The 20,261-nt window shown below is 43.7% G+C and overlaps 1 protein-coding gene across 3 annotated transcripts in view; it reads left to right on the top strand.

The window, feature by feature from the left end:
* The window catches only part of mfhas1 (malignant fibrous histiocytoma amplified sequence 1), a 110,304-nt gene extending 92,032 nt beyond the window's left edge, over positions 1 to 18,272 (top strand). The window contains exons 2-4 of one of the 3 annotated variants that reach the window (XR_005461567.1): positions 5,374 to 5,496; positions 12,994 to 13,123; positions 16,685 to 18,272. Coding sequence is in view for 1 of the 3 variants with exons in the window: in XM_038804507.1 (XP_038660435.1) it covers positions 5,374 to 5,496; positions 16,685 to 16,689 (128 nt within the window). In the remaining 2 variants the exon portion in view is untranslated. Of the gene's footprint in view, positions 1 to 5,373; positions 5,598 to 12,993; positions 13,124 to 16,684 lie in introns of all 3 variants that reach the window. The other 2 variants (XR_005461566.1, XM_038804507.1) reach the window with 2 other exon arrangements.
* Positions 18,273 to 20,261: the final 1,989 nt, after the last annotated feature.

Genomic DNA, 20,261 nt, shown 5'->3' with positions numbered 1-20,261 from the left:
GTGCTATGCAATCTTTTACTTTCACCTGAGAGGCAAACGGGTTCACAGTTTAATAATTTATCAGAAAGATAGCATCTCCAACGGTCCAGCATTCCCTCAGTACTGCACTGAAGTGTCAATGTGACTTGTGTGCTCAAGTTAAGTTCCTCATATCAGTTCAAATTCACTTCCAGGTTTAGCGAATGTTTGATGATTTGGATGCTGGACCTTTTAACTGAATGAACCCAAATGGATTTGGAAAAATGTCAGATCTCAGCCAGTCGGATCTTATCTAGTCTGTGCGTGCAAAGAAGCATTTCTATTGATGCTAATCAACAGTGTTGATAAATAGAAGTGCTTAAAGTTTTCATGCACTGGATCCCATAGTTTCCGACTCTGTAGATGTGGAGATGTGATATGCTCTATGGCACGCACCCATTATTAAAGGGATATTTACTTTAAACTCAATTGCCCTTGTGAAATAAGCCATGGTTTGTGACGTGCTTTAACTTATGGGGAAAGAACAGTGGGGGTGGAAGAAGTATTCACTATTCCTTCCCCCAAGTACATATCCTGACAAAATAATCCTGGCAGTCGTTTAGAGAAATTCCACATTGAGTAATTGCATGTAGCCTGCTCCATTACCGAGTGAGGTAGGTATGCCAGTGTTTGCAGTTGTTGCTTGGTGTAGGGATCAGTTCTCTACACCTTGATTGATAGGGCCATTACTGTGTCCAATACAAGCCAGGGGTTTTGAAGAACGTTTGGGGATATGATTCAAGCTGACATTAAACTTTCCTCATATTAGAATTGAGGTTGCTGATCCCTAGTCATCAACTGTGACTCCTGCCCCTTAAATCAGAAGGTTATGAGTTCTAGCCCCGCACTGGACATGAGTAGGTGTCCTAGGCTGGCACGTAGCAAGGTTAAGGCATTGGATTTATAAAAACAGGGAAATCACAGGCTTAGATTGGAATTATGTCACCACAGGGGCAGTGATAGATATTAACTTTTCAGTACTGGGGGGGCTGCTGCACTGTCCGAGATGCCATCTTTCAGCGGTGACATTAAACCGAGACTCCGTCTGCCCTTTCAGATCTCCGGGTACTATTTGAAGAACAGAGGAGTTCTAGGCAACCTGGCCAGCATCTATCCCTCAATCATCATCACTAAACAGATCATTTATTTGTTGGGAGTTTGTCTTGAAAAAAATCAGCTGTTGAATTTCTCTATAATTAGCTAAACTATTTTAATAAAAATGTTTCCTAGGCTGTGAAGGGCTTTAGGATGATCTTAGATGCTGAAAGGCCCTGAATAAATGCAGGTTATTTATTTCAAACAGTGAGGATGGTGTTTTTAATGGACCCTCCCATGGATCAAAGAAGGGTCTACCTTCTCTGAATGGGATGACAGATGTGATAGGCTGCTTGCTGTTAGCAATCAGATGTTTGTGTGAAGTGTTATATAGATACATTTTACTTTTTAATACCCACATTTTTGTTCCTGTTTTTAGATTAAAGGAAAAAACCTACCATCCTTACCTGATCAGATTCCAGTCCCACACCAACATGGTTGACTGGCCACTTAATTGTATCAAATCAATAGAAACTTCTTGCAGCAAATGCTTGATTAAAATTATATTTTTTTGCCACAGCTTAATCAATATGGTTTTGCAAATTATGACATTCAAGCCCTCTGCGAGAATACTGGTACACTCGGGGTCACCTGACTTGGACTCCACCATATACAGGGGCATCATGGCGGCACAGTGGTTCTGCCTCCGAGCACCAGGGACCCGGGTTCAATTCTGGACTTGAGTTTGCATGTTCTCCCCGTGGGATTCCTCCCGGTGCGCCGGTTTCCTCCCACAGTCCAAAGATGTGCAGGTTAGGTGGATTGGCCATGCTAAATTGCCCCTTAGTTTCCAACGATTAGGGCACGGGAGTGGGCCTAGGTTAGGGTGCTCTTCCAGAGGGTCGGTGCAGACTTGATGGACCGAATGGCCTCCTTCTGCACTGTAGGAATTCTAAGTTCTTATAGGTAGAGAAGTTGACTAGAGATCAGACAAACTATTCCACAGTTTATTGGAATCCAGCATGGACTCAATGGGCTGAATGGTCATCTTCTGTGCCATAATAACGGAATGACTCATGGATGAGTGGAAATAATGCATCTATCTGGATTCCTGTTCTAATCGGGAAGACATCTTTGCTTTGAATGGGAGTGGAGTCCTGCTGCTGAGCAGTTTGATTTTATTATTCCCTGTGTAGGAAATACTCCATTAACCTTCCGGTAACTTGAGTTGCATCGCTCTGTAACGTATCAATTTGCTTCAATCTGCTTGCCCATTAGTTTTTGTCTGCCTATGGTCCTACATTAATGATTTGGGCCCATTAGGAAGCTCCTTTTGTTGAAGGTCAAAGATCCCTAATTAACTATCTCAATTGCTGGTCTGCTTTATTATTCTAATTAATTTTCTTGCTTTAAACTCCAGAGCATACTCACATGCTGTTGCAAAAATACAATATCAGGATTTTACTGAAATAGGTCTTTACACTTCACAATTTCAGTATGAGTGCAAAATACACTCTCACTGACTTCTGATCCAATATTACCGTTGGCCTTTATATCCATACACACTACCAATAAATTATGGTCTGTCAAAAAATGCATAAAATCGACAACAGAATAACAATATGGAGCGAGCCAATGTACTTGTCTCTCCAAAATCTTTTCTAATTATTTCACACCCATAGTTATATTGCCCTCTTAAGGTCTTCCTATCATTTAGTACCATAAACACAAGCATCTAAATTAACATATTTCAGTTCATCATCAACATAGTTGAGTGACTTTTACACAGTCTGTTCCCATCCTTTAATGAGATGGTATCATTACCTTAGGCCCACTTGCACAACGCACTCCACGAAACCCAATAGAAAGTCGGTTTAAGTTAGAAGGTGAGAAGAGAGGAGGAACAAAGTGAACTCATGGACACAGATCGAACATATTCACCAGTCTTTGCACATAAGCTGCTTCATTTAAGACTGCTCTCAAGAATAGATGCCTTTCATTTAGATAGTGTCTTCAACAATTCCAGGATGTCCTAAAGTGCTTTGCAATCAATGAGGCATTCAGTGTTTTAAAGTAATGTTACAACCCCGGTTAACATTATAACTGGATGGAAGATCCCAGCATGGAACTCTGGCTCAAAAGACAGTACCTGTTATTTTTTTATAAAAGAAGGAGCAACAAAGTCACAGGACCGCTAATTAGTTTCAACAAGATAATTTTTTTTTATTATCCATGGAAAAATTGGATTATCATATAATACTCCTTTTCTTCGCCCTTAGTTTAACAAATACACACAACTTTAAAGATTAACATAGATTACAAAGTACATCTTAAGATACAATAATCTCATTAACACTAAGTCTCTTTTAAGCACACAAGATGACTGTGGTCAAAGACACTCAATCAGCTCTGAACCCAAGTTGGTGCCTGTGGATTTCTCCTCAGAATCCCCCCTAGATGATTGACACATGAGAGCTTCCAAACTCTACTTCCAAAAACACACTAAGATCTTCTTTAATAATATTGCTTTCCCTAATTGGTTTGCATTCTGAAATCCAGACCAGGTTTTCCAAATTACATTTTTAAATAAAGCTTCTACTCCACTTTTAACAGGGAAATCAGTCCAGGATTTTGCAAGAACCCTTGCGTCTGTGCAAACTGCTCACGATTGCTTTAGCTCTCAGTTACCAGTTGTATTAAAATGGCTTCAGGTGTTTCATTTACCTTTAGAGGTTGCTGTCCCATTTTAAATCTGGTCACTTCAATTGCCTCTTAACTCGGAACACTTTGTTTACTCTTCCTTGAATTCTTCTGAACAATATCTTGGTTTCTGTTCACTTAACTCCAAACTTCTTGGACACTTCTCTTCATTTCTCTAGTCTCCTTTAACCAGCTGTAGTTCAGATCTCTGCACTTGTTTTCTTAACCATTACTTCGTGGTCTGGCTTTTCTTCTAACAAAGCTGAGAGAGATGTTCCCTCTCTAACCTTCTAAATCAACTGCTTCTAGCAGAGCTGTGAAAGCTGCCTTCTCTCTCACTACCTATCTTCAACCGCAAAGCAAAGCTAAAACCTAAAAGCTTCTCTACCTGACAAGGCACCAGTTGCTAAGCAACATTCATATCCTTATGTATTTTGTTTATTCTTCACATCATAGCCCACTCTAAGCACAATAGAAACACAGTTGAAACTTAACCAACCCCCACACATACAAACACCCTTGTCCAGCATGAATCTAACTATGGGTTTTGCCCTTTCAGGCATAGAAACATTAAATTAAAGCCACTTAAAACTATACCTGATTTCAAATATTTGCCAAATACAAATCCCTTAAAACTACATTGTAGGAATCATATACGTACATAGCTTCCATTTGTATGCATTTTATTGGATGCAGGAAAATTAAGAAGGTTGAACTTGATTAAAAGTCAAGTGTGGATGTTGTCTGCAATCTTTAATGATTTTGTCTGTCTGTCCATCTTGTGAAGGAGGGGAAACTTGTGTTGAGTATTTAACCTGGTGATCAAATCCAAGAAAGTGTTAAAAATTGCAATATGTTTAATCAACTGGTGAGAGAAGAGATTTAGGGCACAATTTAACTAAATGGGAACAAAGTCCTATATGAGCGTGTTTAGCCGCGCGTTTCCCAGTGTCCAAAAAACACAATGCTATAAAATATCACTCGCGTTAGATGGGGACCTCAGCGGGGAACGCAAGGCTGAGGCTGCACATAGCCCCGTTTTGTGCACTGAGGTGCTCTGCTCGCCATTTCCAAGTGGGGTCCTGATCTCTGAAGTCCCCAAAGCGATCCCCAAACCCCCCCCCCCCAAGCCCCAATCCCCACCCCCCCCCCACCCCCCCGCCCCCCGCACCCCTCCCAAGCTCCGTGCAGGACACACCTGGCCTGATCGCCACCATGCAAAAAACCCAAGCAGGTGCCTGTTCCATATGTATGAAAAGGACAGTTGAGCAGGATGTATAATTGTTGGCCAACCCAATATTGCCTCTCTTACACAATGATCCGAAATTAGAATTACTCCCAAAATGGAAATCACAATCCAAATTCAGAAACAACATTGTTTTGAAGGTTTGCTTTCCCAGGCTGGCCATGAAGGGAGCTTGGGGAGTGAGATATTTTGCTTATAGCTATAATGTAGTCATTCAGTAAAAGCTCTGTGTACTGTATCTGCCCAACTCTTTGGCGGGCTTTGGGATTACTTTTATATTAATCCTTCAAACAAAACTGCTAATATGAGTCTAAAATGACGGGATTAAACTACTTTAACTAACGAACCTTTCTTTCTCTCCCTTTTATCAACAGGGGAGCTTTTGACTCAACCCAGGCCGGAAGGAGTGACTGAGATCATCTGTCCCAAAAATGGGAGTGAGCGTGTGGATGTGGCTCTGGTTTATCCTCCAACCCCCACTGTGATCAGTCCCTGCTGTAAGTGAGCAGTGGGCCTCCCTGCTAGTCCTCATCAGAAACAATACCTTTAAAATTCTGTTCAAATATTTGGCAGACAACAAGGTTTTGGCAAGAATAAGGTAGGGTATTCAAGCTTGAAATTATGGATTTTGTAACATGCTCTCCAATCCCCCTTAAAGATTCAATGTGGCAGACCCTAAGGATCTTGAGTCTAAATCACAAACAAAATCGATTTGGGATTTTATTTAAGTTGTTGATCTTCCAATTGAATAGAGGGAATAGATGGGAATAGAGCAGGGGTGGGCAAACTTTTCCGTGCAAGGGCCACATTCAGAAATTCACAATTTTAAAGGGCCGCATAGTATATTAATTAATAGTCCCGGTTGTAACCAATTAGCGTGCGGCATATACCTCAGCGCTTCCCCCGGCGGCATCCTGCCTTTAGCCCTCTTTTTCTCTACTTTTCAAAAATGGCGCTTCACCCGGTTATGATTCTGGGCGCCTCATATAGAACATAGAACATAGAACAGTACAGCACAGAACAGGCCCTTCGGCCCTCGATGTTGTGCCGAGCAATGATCACCCTACTCAAGTCAACGTATCCACCCTATACCAGTAACCCAACAGCCCCCCCCCCCCCCCCCCCCCCCCCCCCACAATTAACCTTATTAAAAAAAAAATTTTTTTTTTTAATGACTTGATCTTGGTGGGCCGCATAAAGACCTTTGGCGGGCCGCATGCGGCCCGCGGGCCGTAGTTTGCCCACCCCTGGAATAGAGGGATACGGACCCCGAAAGTGGAGAAGATTTTAGTTTAGACGGGCAGCATGGTCGGCGGAGGCTTGGAGGGCCGAAGGGCCTGTTCCTGTGCTGTACTTTTCTTCATTGTTCTTTGAAACACAATCCAGTGGTTGATTTATCATGTAGCAGATGAATTTGGGATCAAGCAAACACATGAAAAAGGACAACAAAAGAACAGCTGTCTTATAGTGCAAGCATCATCGAAGCCCCCTCGTCCTCTGTCACGGAATTCGAATCTTCCTGCAGAGGCAAAGCAAAAGGAGAAAAGGGCCATTTTTGGAAAATAAAAATTTGGGCACGTCCCTTTTTGACCTCCCAGAGGTAATCAAACAAAAATCAAGGTCTCCACAATTACTGGTGATGCTGGTCCTGTTAACTCTCACCCCTTCTCTGACTTGCCGGAACACATCCAACTACCCCAAGAACATTTGCATTCCATTTCGGGCCACTAGTGGTCAATGACTCCGTTTTATGTTAACTTTCTGCTTGAATACCTTTTACTGACGCCTATTGTTCTCCCTGCCCATCTAGCATAAGTAATCCATCCACTCAGACAGAATACAATACCTGCATTGTTTTCGAACACTGAATCACAGACTTAAAGAATGTCTGCCTGTCGAAGGTCAAAAGTCTGGTCTATAAGCATTTTGTAAATTCATTAATAGTGAAGTGTCGAGCAAAATTCCAAGATTTTGATCCAGCAATGATGAAGGGATGGCGATATATATCTAATTGGGGATGAAGGGGATCTTGCAGATAGCGATGCTCCTATGCACCTGTTGCCCTTGTTCCAGATGATGGAGTTTGGGAAATTCTGCCTTGATAATGAAAGGCTTTCAATCTAAGTACCTATCGAGTAATCCTCTTCAAGGCCTCAATATCCCCAAGCATGAAGGTAAACAAAGCATGGCACTATTCTAGACATTGCCAGACAATGGCCTTGTACAAAGGAATGATTTTACTTTGGAACCATAGGATCATACAGCACAGAAGGAAACCATCCACCTCGTCTAACTTGTGCTGCTCTCTGGAAAATGTTCTCCTAATAGTCCCATTCTCCCACTCGAGTATAAATCCCATTCTCCTTTTGAAAATTACGATTAAATGTACTTCCATCAAGGGCAGCATGGTTGCACAGTGGTTACCACTGCTACCTCACGGCGCCGAGATCCCAGATCCGTGTGGAGTTTGCACATTCTCCCCGTGTTTGCGTGGGTTCCCCCCCCCCCCCCCCCCCCCCCCACCCCAATTGGAAAAATGTATTGGGTACTCTAAATTTATTTTAAAAATGTACTTCCACAATGCTGTCAGGAAATACAATGCAATCCAGATCATCACAACATCATTGCCTCAAAAAATTCTTATCTCCCTTCTTGTTCATTTGCCAGTTATCATAAATTAGTGTTTTTGGAAGATTTCTTTTAATTTAAAGTGCCCAATTCTTTTTTTTCCAAAGGGCAATTTAGCATGGCCAATTCACCTACTCTGCACATCTTTGGGTTGTGAGGGTGAGACCCACACAGACACTAGGAGACTGTGCAAACCCCACACAGACAGTGGCCCAGGGCCTGGATTGAACGCTAGTCCTCAGCATAATGAGGCAGCAGTGCTAACCACTGGGCCACTATGCCGCCCTGGAGAATACTGAGGAGGTAGTAGGACGTTTAGAAAAATTATAATACAATCAGACTGAGTGAGCATGGCTTTGTAGACAGGAAATCATGTTTGACTAATTTATTCGAGTTCTTTGAGAATGTCACAAGCAGGATATGTAAATAGGAACTTGTAGATATGGTGTATTCGGTTTTTGAAAAGGTATTTAATAAAGTACCATATGGAAGATTTCAGCACAAGATTAGAACTCATGGTGCCGGGAATTATATATTAGCATAGAGGATTGGCCAGCTAACGGGAAACAGAGAGGCGGGATAAATGGGTCATTTTCAGGTTAATAATCTGTAACTAATTAATTGCAATAGAGATCAGTGATGGAGCCTCAATTGTTTAACATCTACATTAATGACTTGGGTGAAAAGACTGACTGATGGCACTGCAGCCACATTTGCTGATGATGCAAAGATAGGTAGGAAAGCAGGTGGTGACATGGGTACAAAGAATCTGCAAAGGGGTTTAGCTAGGCTAAATGATTGAGCAGAGATTTGGCAGATGGAGTATAATGTGGGAATGGTTGAGGTTGACAACATTGGCTGGAAGAATAGAAAAGTGGATTCTTCTTTAAATTGAGAGATTGCAGAACACTTTTTCTTTTAATCTTTCCGATTAAGGAGCCATTTTTAGCTTGGCCAATCCACCTAACCTGCACATCTTTGGGTTGTGGGGGTGAAACCCACCCAGGCACGGAGAATGTGCAAACTGCACATGGCCAGCCACTGGGATCGAAGCCAGTCACTGGGACCCAGCTCCGGGATCGAACCCAGATCCTATGCGCTGTGAGGCAGCAGTGCTAACCACTGCACCACCGTGCTGCCCCAACTCTTTACTATCTTAACAGTAATTGTACTATTAACTTCTGGTTTTATTTAATTGTTATAGCTACCCAATTAACTTTCAATAGCTTCACAATAATGGTAATGACTATTGAACTATAAGCCCCAGAGCTCCCACCCTGGTCCATCTACCAATGAGCAGCCTTTCATCTGTAACTGCATGATTTATTTTTATTTATTCGTTCATGGGATGTGAAATGAAATGAAAATCGCTTATTGTCACAAGAGGCTTCAAATGCAGTTACTGTGAACGGCCCCGAGTTGCCACATTCCGGCGCCTGTTCGGGGAGGCTAGTACGGGAATTGAACCGTGCTGCTGTCGTGCCTTGGTCAGCTTTCAAAGCCAGCGATTTAGCCCTGTGCTAAACCAGCCCCAGCATAGCTGGCTGGGCCAGCATTGATTGCCCATCCCCAATTATCCTTGAACTAAGTAGTTTGTTCGACCACTTCTGAGGGCATTTGAGAGTCAACCACATTGCTGTGGGTCTGGAGTCACATGTAGGCCAGACCAGGTAAAGATGGAAGATTTCCTTCCCTAAAGGACATTGGTGAATCAGATGGGTTTTTTACAACTATATCATGGACATGATTAGACTTTTAATTCCAGGTTTTCATTGAATTCAGATGTTAACATCTGCCGTGGTGGGATTTGAAGCCGAGTCCCCAGAGCATTATCCTGGTCTCATGGTTACTCGTCTTGTGAAAACACCACTACGTAATTGCTTCCTCATGCATGCATGCCTGGAATTATCCCAAGCTCAAAAGCATTATACTGCACTTCTATATATTAAAATGGTCACCTCTTGGCCCATTTTTCAAATATGTTTACATTTACCTGCAGAATATTGGACCAGATCTCTGAATGATTGGAATCTGGTTACAGGAATCCTTGGAAGTCTCAATGCATTGACTCTGTGGGAATTGCCCAGGAAGTTCGAACTTCCGATGACCAATTCCCCTGCTCCCTTTGAAGTTCTGAAAGTCTCCAACTCTGAGTTAGAGTTGGAGACTTTTGACGTTCTGACTTACTTATCCAGGTACTTACCTAGGAAATGTTAGACAGAAAAACCCGAGTCTAACTCCTGGGTAACCATACAACAGCCCAGTCCCACCACGCCGGCCTGACTAACACCTCCTATTACCACTAAAATGACCTGACCAGACCTGCCTCTGACCTGACGGCCCCTCCTGACTCACCTCACCCAGCTGCCACCCTACCCACCTGCCAACTCACCTCACCCACCTACCCACTTGCACACCACACTCTCACATTCACTCTGATATGCTGTGAAGGTTTGGGACCGTTAAACACTCCAGAATATGACAGCGAGTGCCATTAAATACAGCTTATGTTTCTCGGGTGATCCATTGTTACGAGGACGCAGTTGAATTGAAGGTAGGAGCTCCCTTTTGGAAGAAGCCGTGATCAGAGGTCCCAGCCAGAAATGCAGAGCTCTGCCACAGAAAAGAAGGAGCAGGCTGATTGTCGTTGTTTGGAACATGCAGGCCTTTTATTTTCATCCAAGAACTTAACATATTTGTATGCTGTAAGCAAACCTATAACCACTGCCCTAATGCGTTCATCCAAATCACTGACAAACATTTTGAAAGCCATTACTGATCATAGAATCCCGATAATGCAGAAGGAGGCCATTCAACCCATTAAGTGTGCACCGACCCTCCAAAAGAGTACCCTGACCTATTCCTACATCCTCCCTATCCCTAAAATCCCATAATCCCAACTAACCTTTTGGACACTAAGGGGCAATTCAGCATGGCCAATCTACCTAACCTGTACATCTTTGGACTGTGGGAGGAAAACGGAGTACCCGGAGGAAACCCACGCAGACACTGGGAAAATCAGACCAAAAGCGAGCCCAGGTCCCTGCTGCTGTGAGACAGCAGTGCTAAACATTGTGCCACCATGCCGCCCAGGGAACTTTTCTAATGACCACCTCTCACCCAGAACCACTATCAATAGTAACTGCCCTTTGGCTAATGTTATGGGCCAGCCTTTAGAGAACCCAAAAGTGTATCATGGAGTTTACCTGAACCCCAAGCTTTTCCTCAAAGTGAAACTAAAAAGCAGAGCCAGAGCTCAGCTCCACACACACTCTGACATCACTGCAGCCACTTGAGCAGACAAACATTTCTTAAAGTGACATTCCCATGACACTAAGCTAATGTAAGTAATTCATTGACCCACCTGCAAGACACATTGACAGTACCAAATGAAGGTGGAACTTAAAATGAACACTATCACTACAGGCAAAGTACTAGGAAAACCAACGGGCTCAACGGCTGACAAGTTCCTTGACCTGATGAACTGCGTACTAGATTCTTAAAGGAAGTGGCTGCAGAGGTAGTGGATGCATTGGCTCTAACCTGAAATTCCCTAGGTTCTGGAAATGTCCAGATGGAATGGAAAACTGCAGATGTAACAAGATTCAAGAAAGGAGGGAGACACAAAGCAGGAAACTATAGGCCAGTTAGTCTAACATCTGCCATTGTGAAAATGCTAGAATCCATTATTTCTTCACTGTTTTAATTTTTCCAATTAAGGGGTAATTTAGTGTGGCCAATCCACGTACTCTGCACATCTTTGGGTTGTGAGGAGAAGGGACCCACACAGACACTAGGAGACTGTGCAAACCGCACGCAGACAGTGACCCGAGGCTGGGATCGAACCCAGGTCCTCAGCACAATGAGGCAGCTGTGCTAACTGCTGCACTACCGTACCACCCTGGAGAATACATTATTAAGGAGGTAGCAGAACATTTAGGAAAATTATAATACAATCAGACTGAGTCAGCACGGCATTGTAGACAGGAAAACACGTTTGACTAATTTATTCGAGTTCTTTGAGGATGTAACAAGCAGGATATGTAAATAGGAACTAGTAGATATGGTGGGCTGGATTCTCCCAAAATTAGACTATATCCCCACGCCGGCGTAAAAACGGTGGAGCTTTACTCCCAAAATACCTTGAAAAAAGGTAAAAGAATTCTTAGCCCTGCAGGGGGCTAGCAGGGACCCGGAGTAAATCTCGCAGCTTTTGCTGCAGATACGGGGCCGCCACACTTCTGGGTCGGAGGCCGCACATGCGCACGGCGGCAGACTGCAGCGGTGGCGCCATGCTCCATGGCGGACTCGGACCACGGAGCCATACCGAAGAAGGAGACCACCCGATCGGCCGCGCACCCAAGCCTCAACTCCCACACATTTAATCCCCGGCCGCCGACAAGGCCCCCTCCTGGTCTCCGATGCCCCCGACCAGGACGGCCGCAGCCCCCATGAGAGCAACCAGCAATAGGTGGTTAGTTCCACACCGTTGGGAACTCGGCCAGTCGGGAGCGAAGGATTGATGAGCAGGCCTCTGGCAATGGGCCTCCGGCGGCGCAGCATACTCCACAGTGATGCCGATTTTCAGTGCCCAGAGAATCGCTGGGTCGGCGCCAGGCCCGATTACAATGTCAAACTGGATTCTCCGTCCCAGCGCCAGCCGCGTTTGCCGCGTCGGGCTGCGGAGAGTCCAGCCCGGTGTATTTGGTTTTCCAAAAGGTATTTAATAAAGTGCCATATGGAAGATTTCAGCACAAGATTAGAACTCATGGTGCCGGGAATTATATATTAGCATAGAGGATTGGCCAGCTAGCGGGAAACAGAGAGATAAATGATTCATTTTCAGGTTAATAATCTGTAACTAATTAAGTGCAATAGAGATCAGTGATAGAGCCTCAATTGTTTAACATCTACATTAATGACTTGGGTGAAAGGTACTGACTGACGGCACTGCAGTCACATTCGCTGATGATGCAAAGAAAGGTAGGAAAGCAGGTGGTGACATGGGTACAAAGAATCTGCAAAGGGGTTTAGCTAGGCTAAATGATTAGCAGAAATTTGGCAGATGGAGTATAATGTGGGAAAGGTTGAGGTTGACAACATTGGCTGGAAGAATAGAAAAGCGGATTATTCTTTAAATTGAGAGACTGCAGAACACTGCGGCACTAAGACATCTGGGTGTCCTTGTACATGAAGCACAAAATTAACATGCAGGTCCCGCAAATAATTTGGAAGGCAATGGCGCTGTTGGCCTGTATTAGCAGGGAATTGGAGTATAAAAGTAGGAAAGTCTTGCTGCAAATATATCGGGTATTGGTGAGGCTGCACCGAGAGTACTGTGAACAGTTTTGGTCTCTTTACTTAAGGAGGAATATCCTTGCTTTGGGGAGGTTCAGTGAAGTTGCACATGGCTGATTCCTGGAATGAAGGGGTTGTCTTATGCTGAAAGGTTGAGCAGGCTGGATCTACAATCATTGGAGTTTCGAAGAATGAGAGGTAATTTTATTGAAACATGTAAGATCCTGATGATGCTCGACAGGATGGCTGCTAGGAGGACATTACCCCTCTTGGGAGAATCTGGCAATAGGGGAACCAGTTTGAAAGAAAATGATCCCCCATTCAAGACAGAAATGAGGAGGAATTTCTCCTCTTAGAGTTGTTAATCTTTGGAATTTTCTTCCACAGAAAGCTGTGGAACTTGGTCATTCAGCATATTCAAGGTTGAGTTAGGTTTCTGAGTGTCAAGGCAGTGAAGGTCAGGCCGGAAAGTGGAGTGAAGGCCACAATCTGATCAGCTATGACCTGATTGAATGGCACCAAGGCTCAGTGGGCCAAATAGACCCTGTTCCTATTTCTAATTATCTTAGGATCCCTTTGAACAGCTTACCCAGAACTGAAGTTGAACAAGCAGCACTATAGATTCCTTGTAGGGCGGCACGGTAGCACAGTGGTTAGCACTGTTGCATCACAGCACCAGGGTCCGAGGTTCGATTTCCGGCTTGGGTCACTGTCTGTGCAGAGTCTGCACGTTCTCCCCGTGTCTGCGTGGGTTTCCTCCGGGTGCTCCGGTTTCCTTCCACAAGCCCTGAAAGATGGCTCCTTTTGAAATCTAGGACCCAAATGCACCTTTCCCCAGTCTGTGGGAAGATCCCCAGAACTAAATTGAGTTGTGCAGTGCAAATCAGTTATTTCCATAACATGGCCTGCCTTTCAGCTAGTTATCAGTTTGCTGCAGGCTGCCCCAATGCAGTATCTAGGTTCTAGGAAACTGCCATAAATAGACATTGTTGCAGGGGTGATGAGGCTGATTCTCTATAGCCACAGATGCCATGACCACTGTAGGTTATTTCATTGGACAATAGCATGGGTTTTCTGGACGTAGGAAAACTACTTTGTTTTCTTTCAGGTGATGGGTATTTAATTTGATTCGTTTTTATATTGCAGGCTTGTGTCAGTATAAGACTCCACTCTGGAGTGAAGGTGTTCTTCCCCATTGTATTATATTGACATCTACTCCATAAACTGGACCTTAGTTCTGCCCCAGAGACTTTAAAGAGGCACCATAAGAGCTCATGAATATTGGTGTTACCGTGAGATAACTTTATCACCATCTAACTATATGGATAGATAGTAATTATTCTTGGTTTGAGTGTAATTTTGGGGATCCGTTTATTCAGCAAACATACTTATCGGCGTCGTGACTGATAGGCTTTGGATCTGTAAAGATACTGGGCGTTACTGTGAGCCTAGTCTTTGTTAGGCTTTGGATCTGTAAAGATACTGGGCGTTACTGTGAGCCTAGTCTTTGTTAGGCTTTGGATCTGTAAAGATACTGGGCGTTACTGTGAGCCTAGTCTTTGTTAGGCTTTGGATCTGTAAAGATACTGGGCGTTACTGTGAGCCTAGTCTTTGTTAGGCTTTGGATCTGTAAAGATACTGGGCGTTACTGTAAGCCTAGACTTTGAGCTTACCCTGTCAACGGTGCCTCAGTGACTCATAATGGTTCCACACTGACTATAATAATAATCTTTACCGTCACAAGTGGGCTTACATTAACACTGCAATGAAGTTACCGTGAAAAGCCCCTAGTCGCCACTTTCCAGCGCCTGTTCAGGTACACAGAGGGAGAATTCAGAATGTCCAATTCATCTAACAGCAGGTCTTTTGGGACTTGTGGGACGAAACCGGAGCACCCGGAGGAAACCCACGCAGACACAAGAACGTGCAGACTCCGCACAGTGACCCAAGCCGGGAATCGAACCTGAGATCCTGGCGCTGCGAAGCAACAGTGCTAACCACTGTGCTACCGTGCCACCCACTAAATTCCCTACTTTGCCATTGTACACTCCACTATGTGCAAATGTATCTTGCAGGGTATCTCATCAAAAACTGTGTGTACAGAGTACATAATGACCAGCAATGGGATCATGTGCCAGTATCATGTCTGGTGCTGCTCATTATCTTTTCTGAAGCTTATTTTCAATGTGAAATGAAACAACAAATGAAAACCTATAAAGCAAAGCTGCACCAGATACTGTTTGAATCTGTAACCTTGTTCCCATAATCCCAAAGATCTTTGCTCAACTCAATCTCCATAGCATTGCCCAATCGATGGTTACATCTAAATCATTTGGCCAAAGTTTAATTGATACAATGCTTGGCTGAATGAAAGCTGAAGCAGATTGGTGGTCCAATTTGCTATACCTTACAGTGTATCATGAACTAGAAAGGGTACAAGCCCTTACAAAATTGGCTTTCTGACTTCAGGAACTGTTTGCGTATACAGCTCTGAGTTATCCAGTTTGCTTCATTCGCCTGCTATTTTCCTCAGAGCCTTTCCAAATCTTTCTCTTTTCAATCTTAACTGATAATTTTCTCATTGTTTTGGATGGGATCATGCTGAGTTTAATTTACTGCCACTGCCTGTATAACAACAGTGACTACATTTCAAATACTTAAGCAGTGAAGTATTTGAAACACTTGATGTGTAAGGTGCTATGTAGATTAAAGTTTATTCTTCTTGCACCTGTTTTCAAGGTTGTAATATTCCACCTACTCCAGTTAGGTGGATATATACTCCAGGGTCCCCACAAAGGTCCAAAGAAGTGCAAGTTGGGTGAATTGGCTATGCTAAATTGCCTCTTAGTGTCCAAAAGGTTAGTTGGGGTTACGGGGATAGGGTGGAGATGTGGGCTTAAGTAGCGTGCTGTTTCCAAGGGCCGGTGCAGATTCGATGGGCTGAATGGCCTCCTTCTGCACTGTAAATTCTATTATTTTAGGATTCTGTGCAGACCACGACTGTGCATGAGAGAACTCCAGCTAAGAAATGGATTTTTGCTTACCCTGAAATTTTTTAAAATCCCAGCCAAGTGGATGCATTCCAGTGAGAGCAGTCACTCTTCAAGTTAGCTTAGGGTGAACTCGACGTTTTAACGGTATATGAAGCATTCTATGTTTTAACTGCTGCTGTGGAAATTGTGTGTGGGATAGACAGGCATGTAAATGCTATTTACCACTTTTTTCTACAGTGCCTGATTACCTTCGTACAGAAGGTTTAATGTTAGTGCAAAGTATTCAGCAAATGTTAACGGATTCATTTTGTACAAAACCAGAGTTGAGGCCTGATCTGACGACATCTGTACAAGGCTTTCTGCTACCGTCTCACACTGGTGTACATCAGAGGAAGTAGCGATCAAACTGTACCAATTCTTTGACTCCCTTGGACACTGCATCCAATTCTGCTCACAGAGCCACGCAGTGCAAGGGGTGCAGTGCAGAGAAGGGCTGCTTTGATTGGACCTCTGAAGAGAATAGTGAAGGGAAAATTTTGAAATCATTAACAAAAAACAATTGGCTGCAATAGTGAGGGGACTTCAGCAACCTTTTGCAGAGATGAACTAAGGTGGCCGAATAGTCTTCCTCCACCATTATTTTGTGTTAGGAATGACTTTATACCAATGCTACATATGTGGTATAAGTGCAGCACAAGAGCTGTTCTCTGGTGTTACACACAAGGCTATATTAAGACTTCTCTTTTTTTTTTGTTCCCTTAATTAGGTTGATATTGAGCTGACGTGTTTGTGACCAGTCGTGGAATATTTATTCGCCTTGGATACCTGGAAGGGAAGCGTGAACCTGCAGGTGCTCTTTAACAATGGATTCAAAGCAGCTCCAGGATGGGCACAGGACTTTGGAAATATTGCACCCGATTGACTGAATGACAAATTGTCTACACAAAGTATAGGGAGAGGTTTTCCCGTCCACTCTGAGCAGTCCCAATTGGATTTGGAGCAAGGGATTTTCATCATTTGAAAGCAAGTTCACCTGAATGCACCCGTTCTTCCAACAGACGGCGCAGATGGAGGGCGTTCCATGCTTATTTCCGAACGGGTGGCTCCTCAGGGATTTTCCTTTGCAGTGTTTTACTAAAGCCATACTTTCAGTGTTGTCTAATTAGGAATTAAATGCCAAACACAACTGTTTCGCCCTCGAGTCTGGGGCACCGACGTCACGGTGTCTGTGGAAGCACATCGGCACTAATTTGCTTTTTAAACCAACTGAAAGATTTAATTTGGAACTTTCAAGGAATTGTTTGTGCAATACTCGGTGTGACAAAGCAATCCTATTCACTTTATGTTCATCCTCACATTCATCCTTCTGCTGAATCACAGTTGACCGAGATCTCCAATTGATCCTGATCAATCTGCCAGATCGCCCTATGGACGAAGGATTGGGTCGCAATGTTTCTATATATTTGCCTGGGGTGTTCATTAAAATGGGATCCATGGGGATCAAGAGCTGTTTGGAAAAAGCTTTTTATTGACAAAAATACGATGCATACAACATCTGCATCATTCAGTCCATCTGTACCCTGTCCGTGTATGTTCTGCCCTTCTCTGTGGGAGCACTCTCATCTCTGGGTCAGTAGATTGTATGTTCAAGCCCCACTGCAGACCTTGAGCACATAATAAGAACATGAGAACTAGGAGCAGTAGTCCATCTGGCCCCTCGAGCCTGCTCCGCCATTCAATGAGATCATGGCTGATCTTTTGTGGACTCAGCTCCACTTTCCGGCCCGAACAATCCTGGCTGACTCTAAAGTGCAGTGCCGAGGGAATAGTACACTGTCGGTTTGTCTTTCAGATGGGATGTTAGACTGAGAACGCTACCTGCCCTCTCTGTTGAAAAGATCTGAAAGCACTATTTGAAGACGAGCCGGGATGTTCTCTAGCTGTTCTGAGCAATGTGCGTCCCTGGATCAACACTACCAAAAAGTATAAAAACCTGTCGCTTATAATTATGGGATCTTGCTGTGTGATGGATATTGCCCATTTTTGCACACAAAATAGTGACTACATTTCAGAAGGTTTTCTGTTGAATGTGAACCATTCGGGACATTGAGCATGAGAAGACAATTTAGAAAGAGACATACTTTCTGATGCAACGGGCTTTCTGAAATTGTGCATCTTCGAAGCCATTTTTTAAAAAATGTATACATCTGAAAAGGAGGAAAATCAGTGCATTTACAAATCTCCTTTTTTTAATGTGTTGGGAATAGAAAAGCATATTGTGATGGATCAGAAACATTTGCACATCAAGCTCTCTTGGATAAAATGACACTTATTAAAAGGATCAGTGGAAAATTTTCATGCTTCCATTTTGTGATCTGTGCTCTGCAGGCACACAATGTGCAACTATTGAATCAGGTTTACAAGTTTGCCAGTGCTGTAGGAAGTTGCTTTGATAGGTATTGTTTTAAATATTTGTTCCCAGGATGTAATGGTTTTACAGCTGAGGTGTTTGGAAGGCCACTTAATAAGACATTGGGTCTTTGAGGTTATGTATCTCAGAAAGGCCAGATAGTGTCACATTACTGGGGCAGTTGGGTTTTGACAACAATACAACAGTTTGTCAGTTTTATCCTCTAATGCCAGTCCACAAATCGCAGATTTATTACATTGAATTTCACCCCCCCCCCCCCCGCAATTTTAAGACGTTGTCAACAAGAACTATAAATGAAGAGGTTATGGAACATGCTGCAGAATGTTGTTTCACCTTCCTTCCCAAATAGGATGTGGTAGTGCGCGGGGGGGGGGGGGGGGGGGGGGGTGAGGCACGGATCACCACATGGATGTCCATGGCTACTAATGCCCTCTAAGGCCCTGGAACCGGAGAACCAGTGTATTGGATAACACTGTACAGTGCAACATGAGAAATAAGTGTGCACTAAATAGCAACAACCCACACCTAGCAACTGCACTGTCCAACACAGCCAGACAGTTATCTATTTGTTGCAATATTTCAGTGTAATTCTAATATGCCACCTAAACCACATTGCAGTCCCTGTCTTCCACCTTTTATAATGGCGTTAGTTACTAGTTGACCATTTATCAAATGACAAATTTGACTCCTTGAGAAATGGAAAGTGGATATCAGCAAACCTTCACAAATGCATGATGCATGTATGTGTAATGCCAGCATGCTCTCTGACTACAGCATAGGGACAAACCAATATTTTGTCAAATGGTAGTTCTACCAATTGGAGCTTCCCTACTGCCGCCATGGCTGGCACCAAACCTTGATTTCATGAACACTTGTTTTAATATCCAGTCTGTGGGTTTCTGTTCAATTCACCCTCAGGATATGGGTATCATGATCATTGCGAACATCTATTGTCCTTCCCTAGAGTTGCCCTCAAAATATGTTGCTGGCTGCCTTTTTGAAGCATTGGTTGAAGTTGGCACAACTGAGCTGCTGGCTGGAACTCTTCAGAGGTCCAAATTGACAAGGATCTGTAGCCACACATAGACCTGACTGGCAAAGGCAGGTAGGTTTCTTTCTCTAAGGAACATTAGTGAGTCCGTTAAATTTTTATGATAACCTGTATCACTCACCACCAGCGACTTAATATCAATAGTCATAGAGGCGTGCCTGTGGTGAAGCTGGCTTCCTTCTCCTTTTATGATGCTCAGTTTGTTGCTGTAATTGTTCCTCCTTTTTGCCATTTGCTCATTTTATGGGTTGGTCCTGTTTCTAGATTCAAACACGTAACCAGAGAGTGCCACTTCTATCGCGTGACAAGGACTTCTGCAAATGGTGGCAGTTCTGCTTTATACAGATGCTGGTGGATTTCCTGTGCATTCCCACTGTTTCCTGTTTAAATACCATTCTTGACAATGTCCATTTAATCCCATTACTCTTTTTTTATTAATTAAAATACCCAATTCTTTTTTTCCAATTAAGGGGCAATTTAGCATGGCCAATCCACCTCCCATGCACATCTTTGGGTTGTGGGGGTGAGAGGCACACAAATACGGGGAGAATGTGCAAACTCCACACGTACAATGACCCAGGACCGGGATTGAACCTGGGTCCTCAACACCGCGAGGTAGTTTTTGGCTTTGTAAACAGTTACAGACATCAACAGAAAGAAGGCAAAAATGTGCAAACATCCACGTACATTCAATACTCCAATCGTAACATACTGCACAAGCCCGCTCCTCTCCCACCGGCATTACCCGCCATTTTATCCCTCCTACTCTACTCTACTTCTCCCCCCCCCCCGCTGACGCTCACTCCCCCGCAAAGAAGTCAATAAATAGTTGCCACCTCCGGGCGAACCCCTGTACAGATC

The sequence above is a fragment of the Scyliorhinus canicula genome, chromosome 8, assembly GCF_902713615.1.
Source record: "Scyliorhinus canicula chromosome 8, sScyCan1.1, whole genome shotgun sequence".
Classification (NCBI taxonomy): domain Eukaryota; kingdom Metazoa; phylum Chordata; class Chondrichthyes; order Carcharhiniformes; family Scyliorhinidae; genus Scyliorhinus; species Scyliorhinus canicula.
The sequence above is the reverse complement of the archived record's forward strand: the minus strand, read 5'-3'. Positions and strand labels throughout refer to the sequence as shown.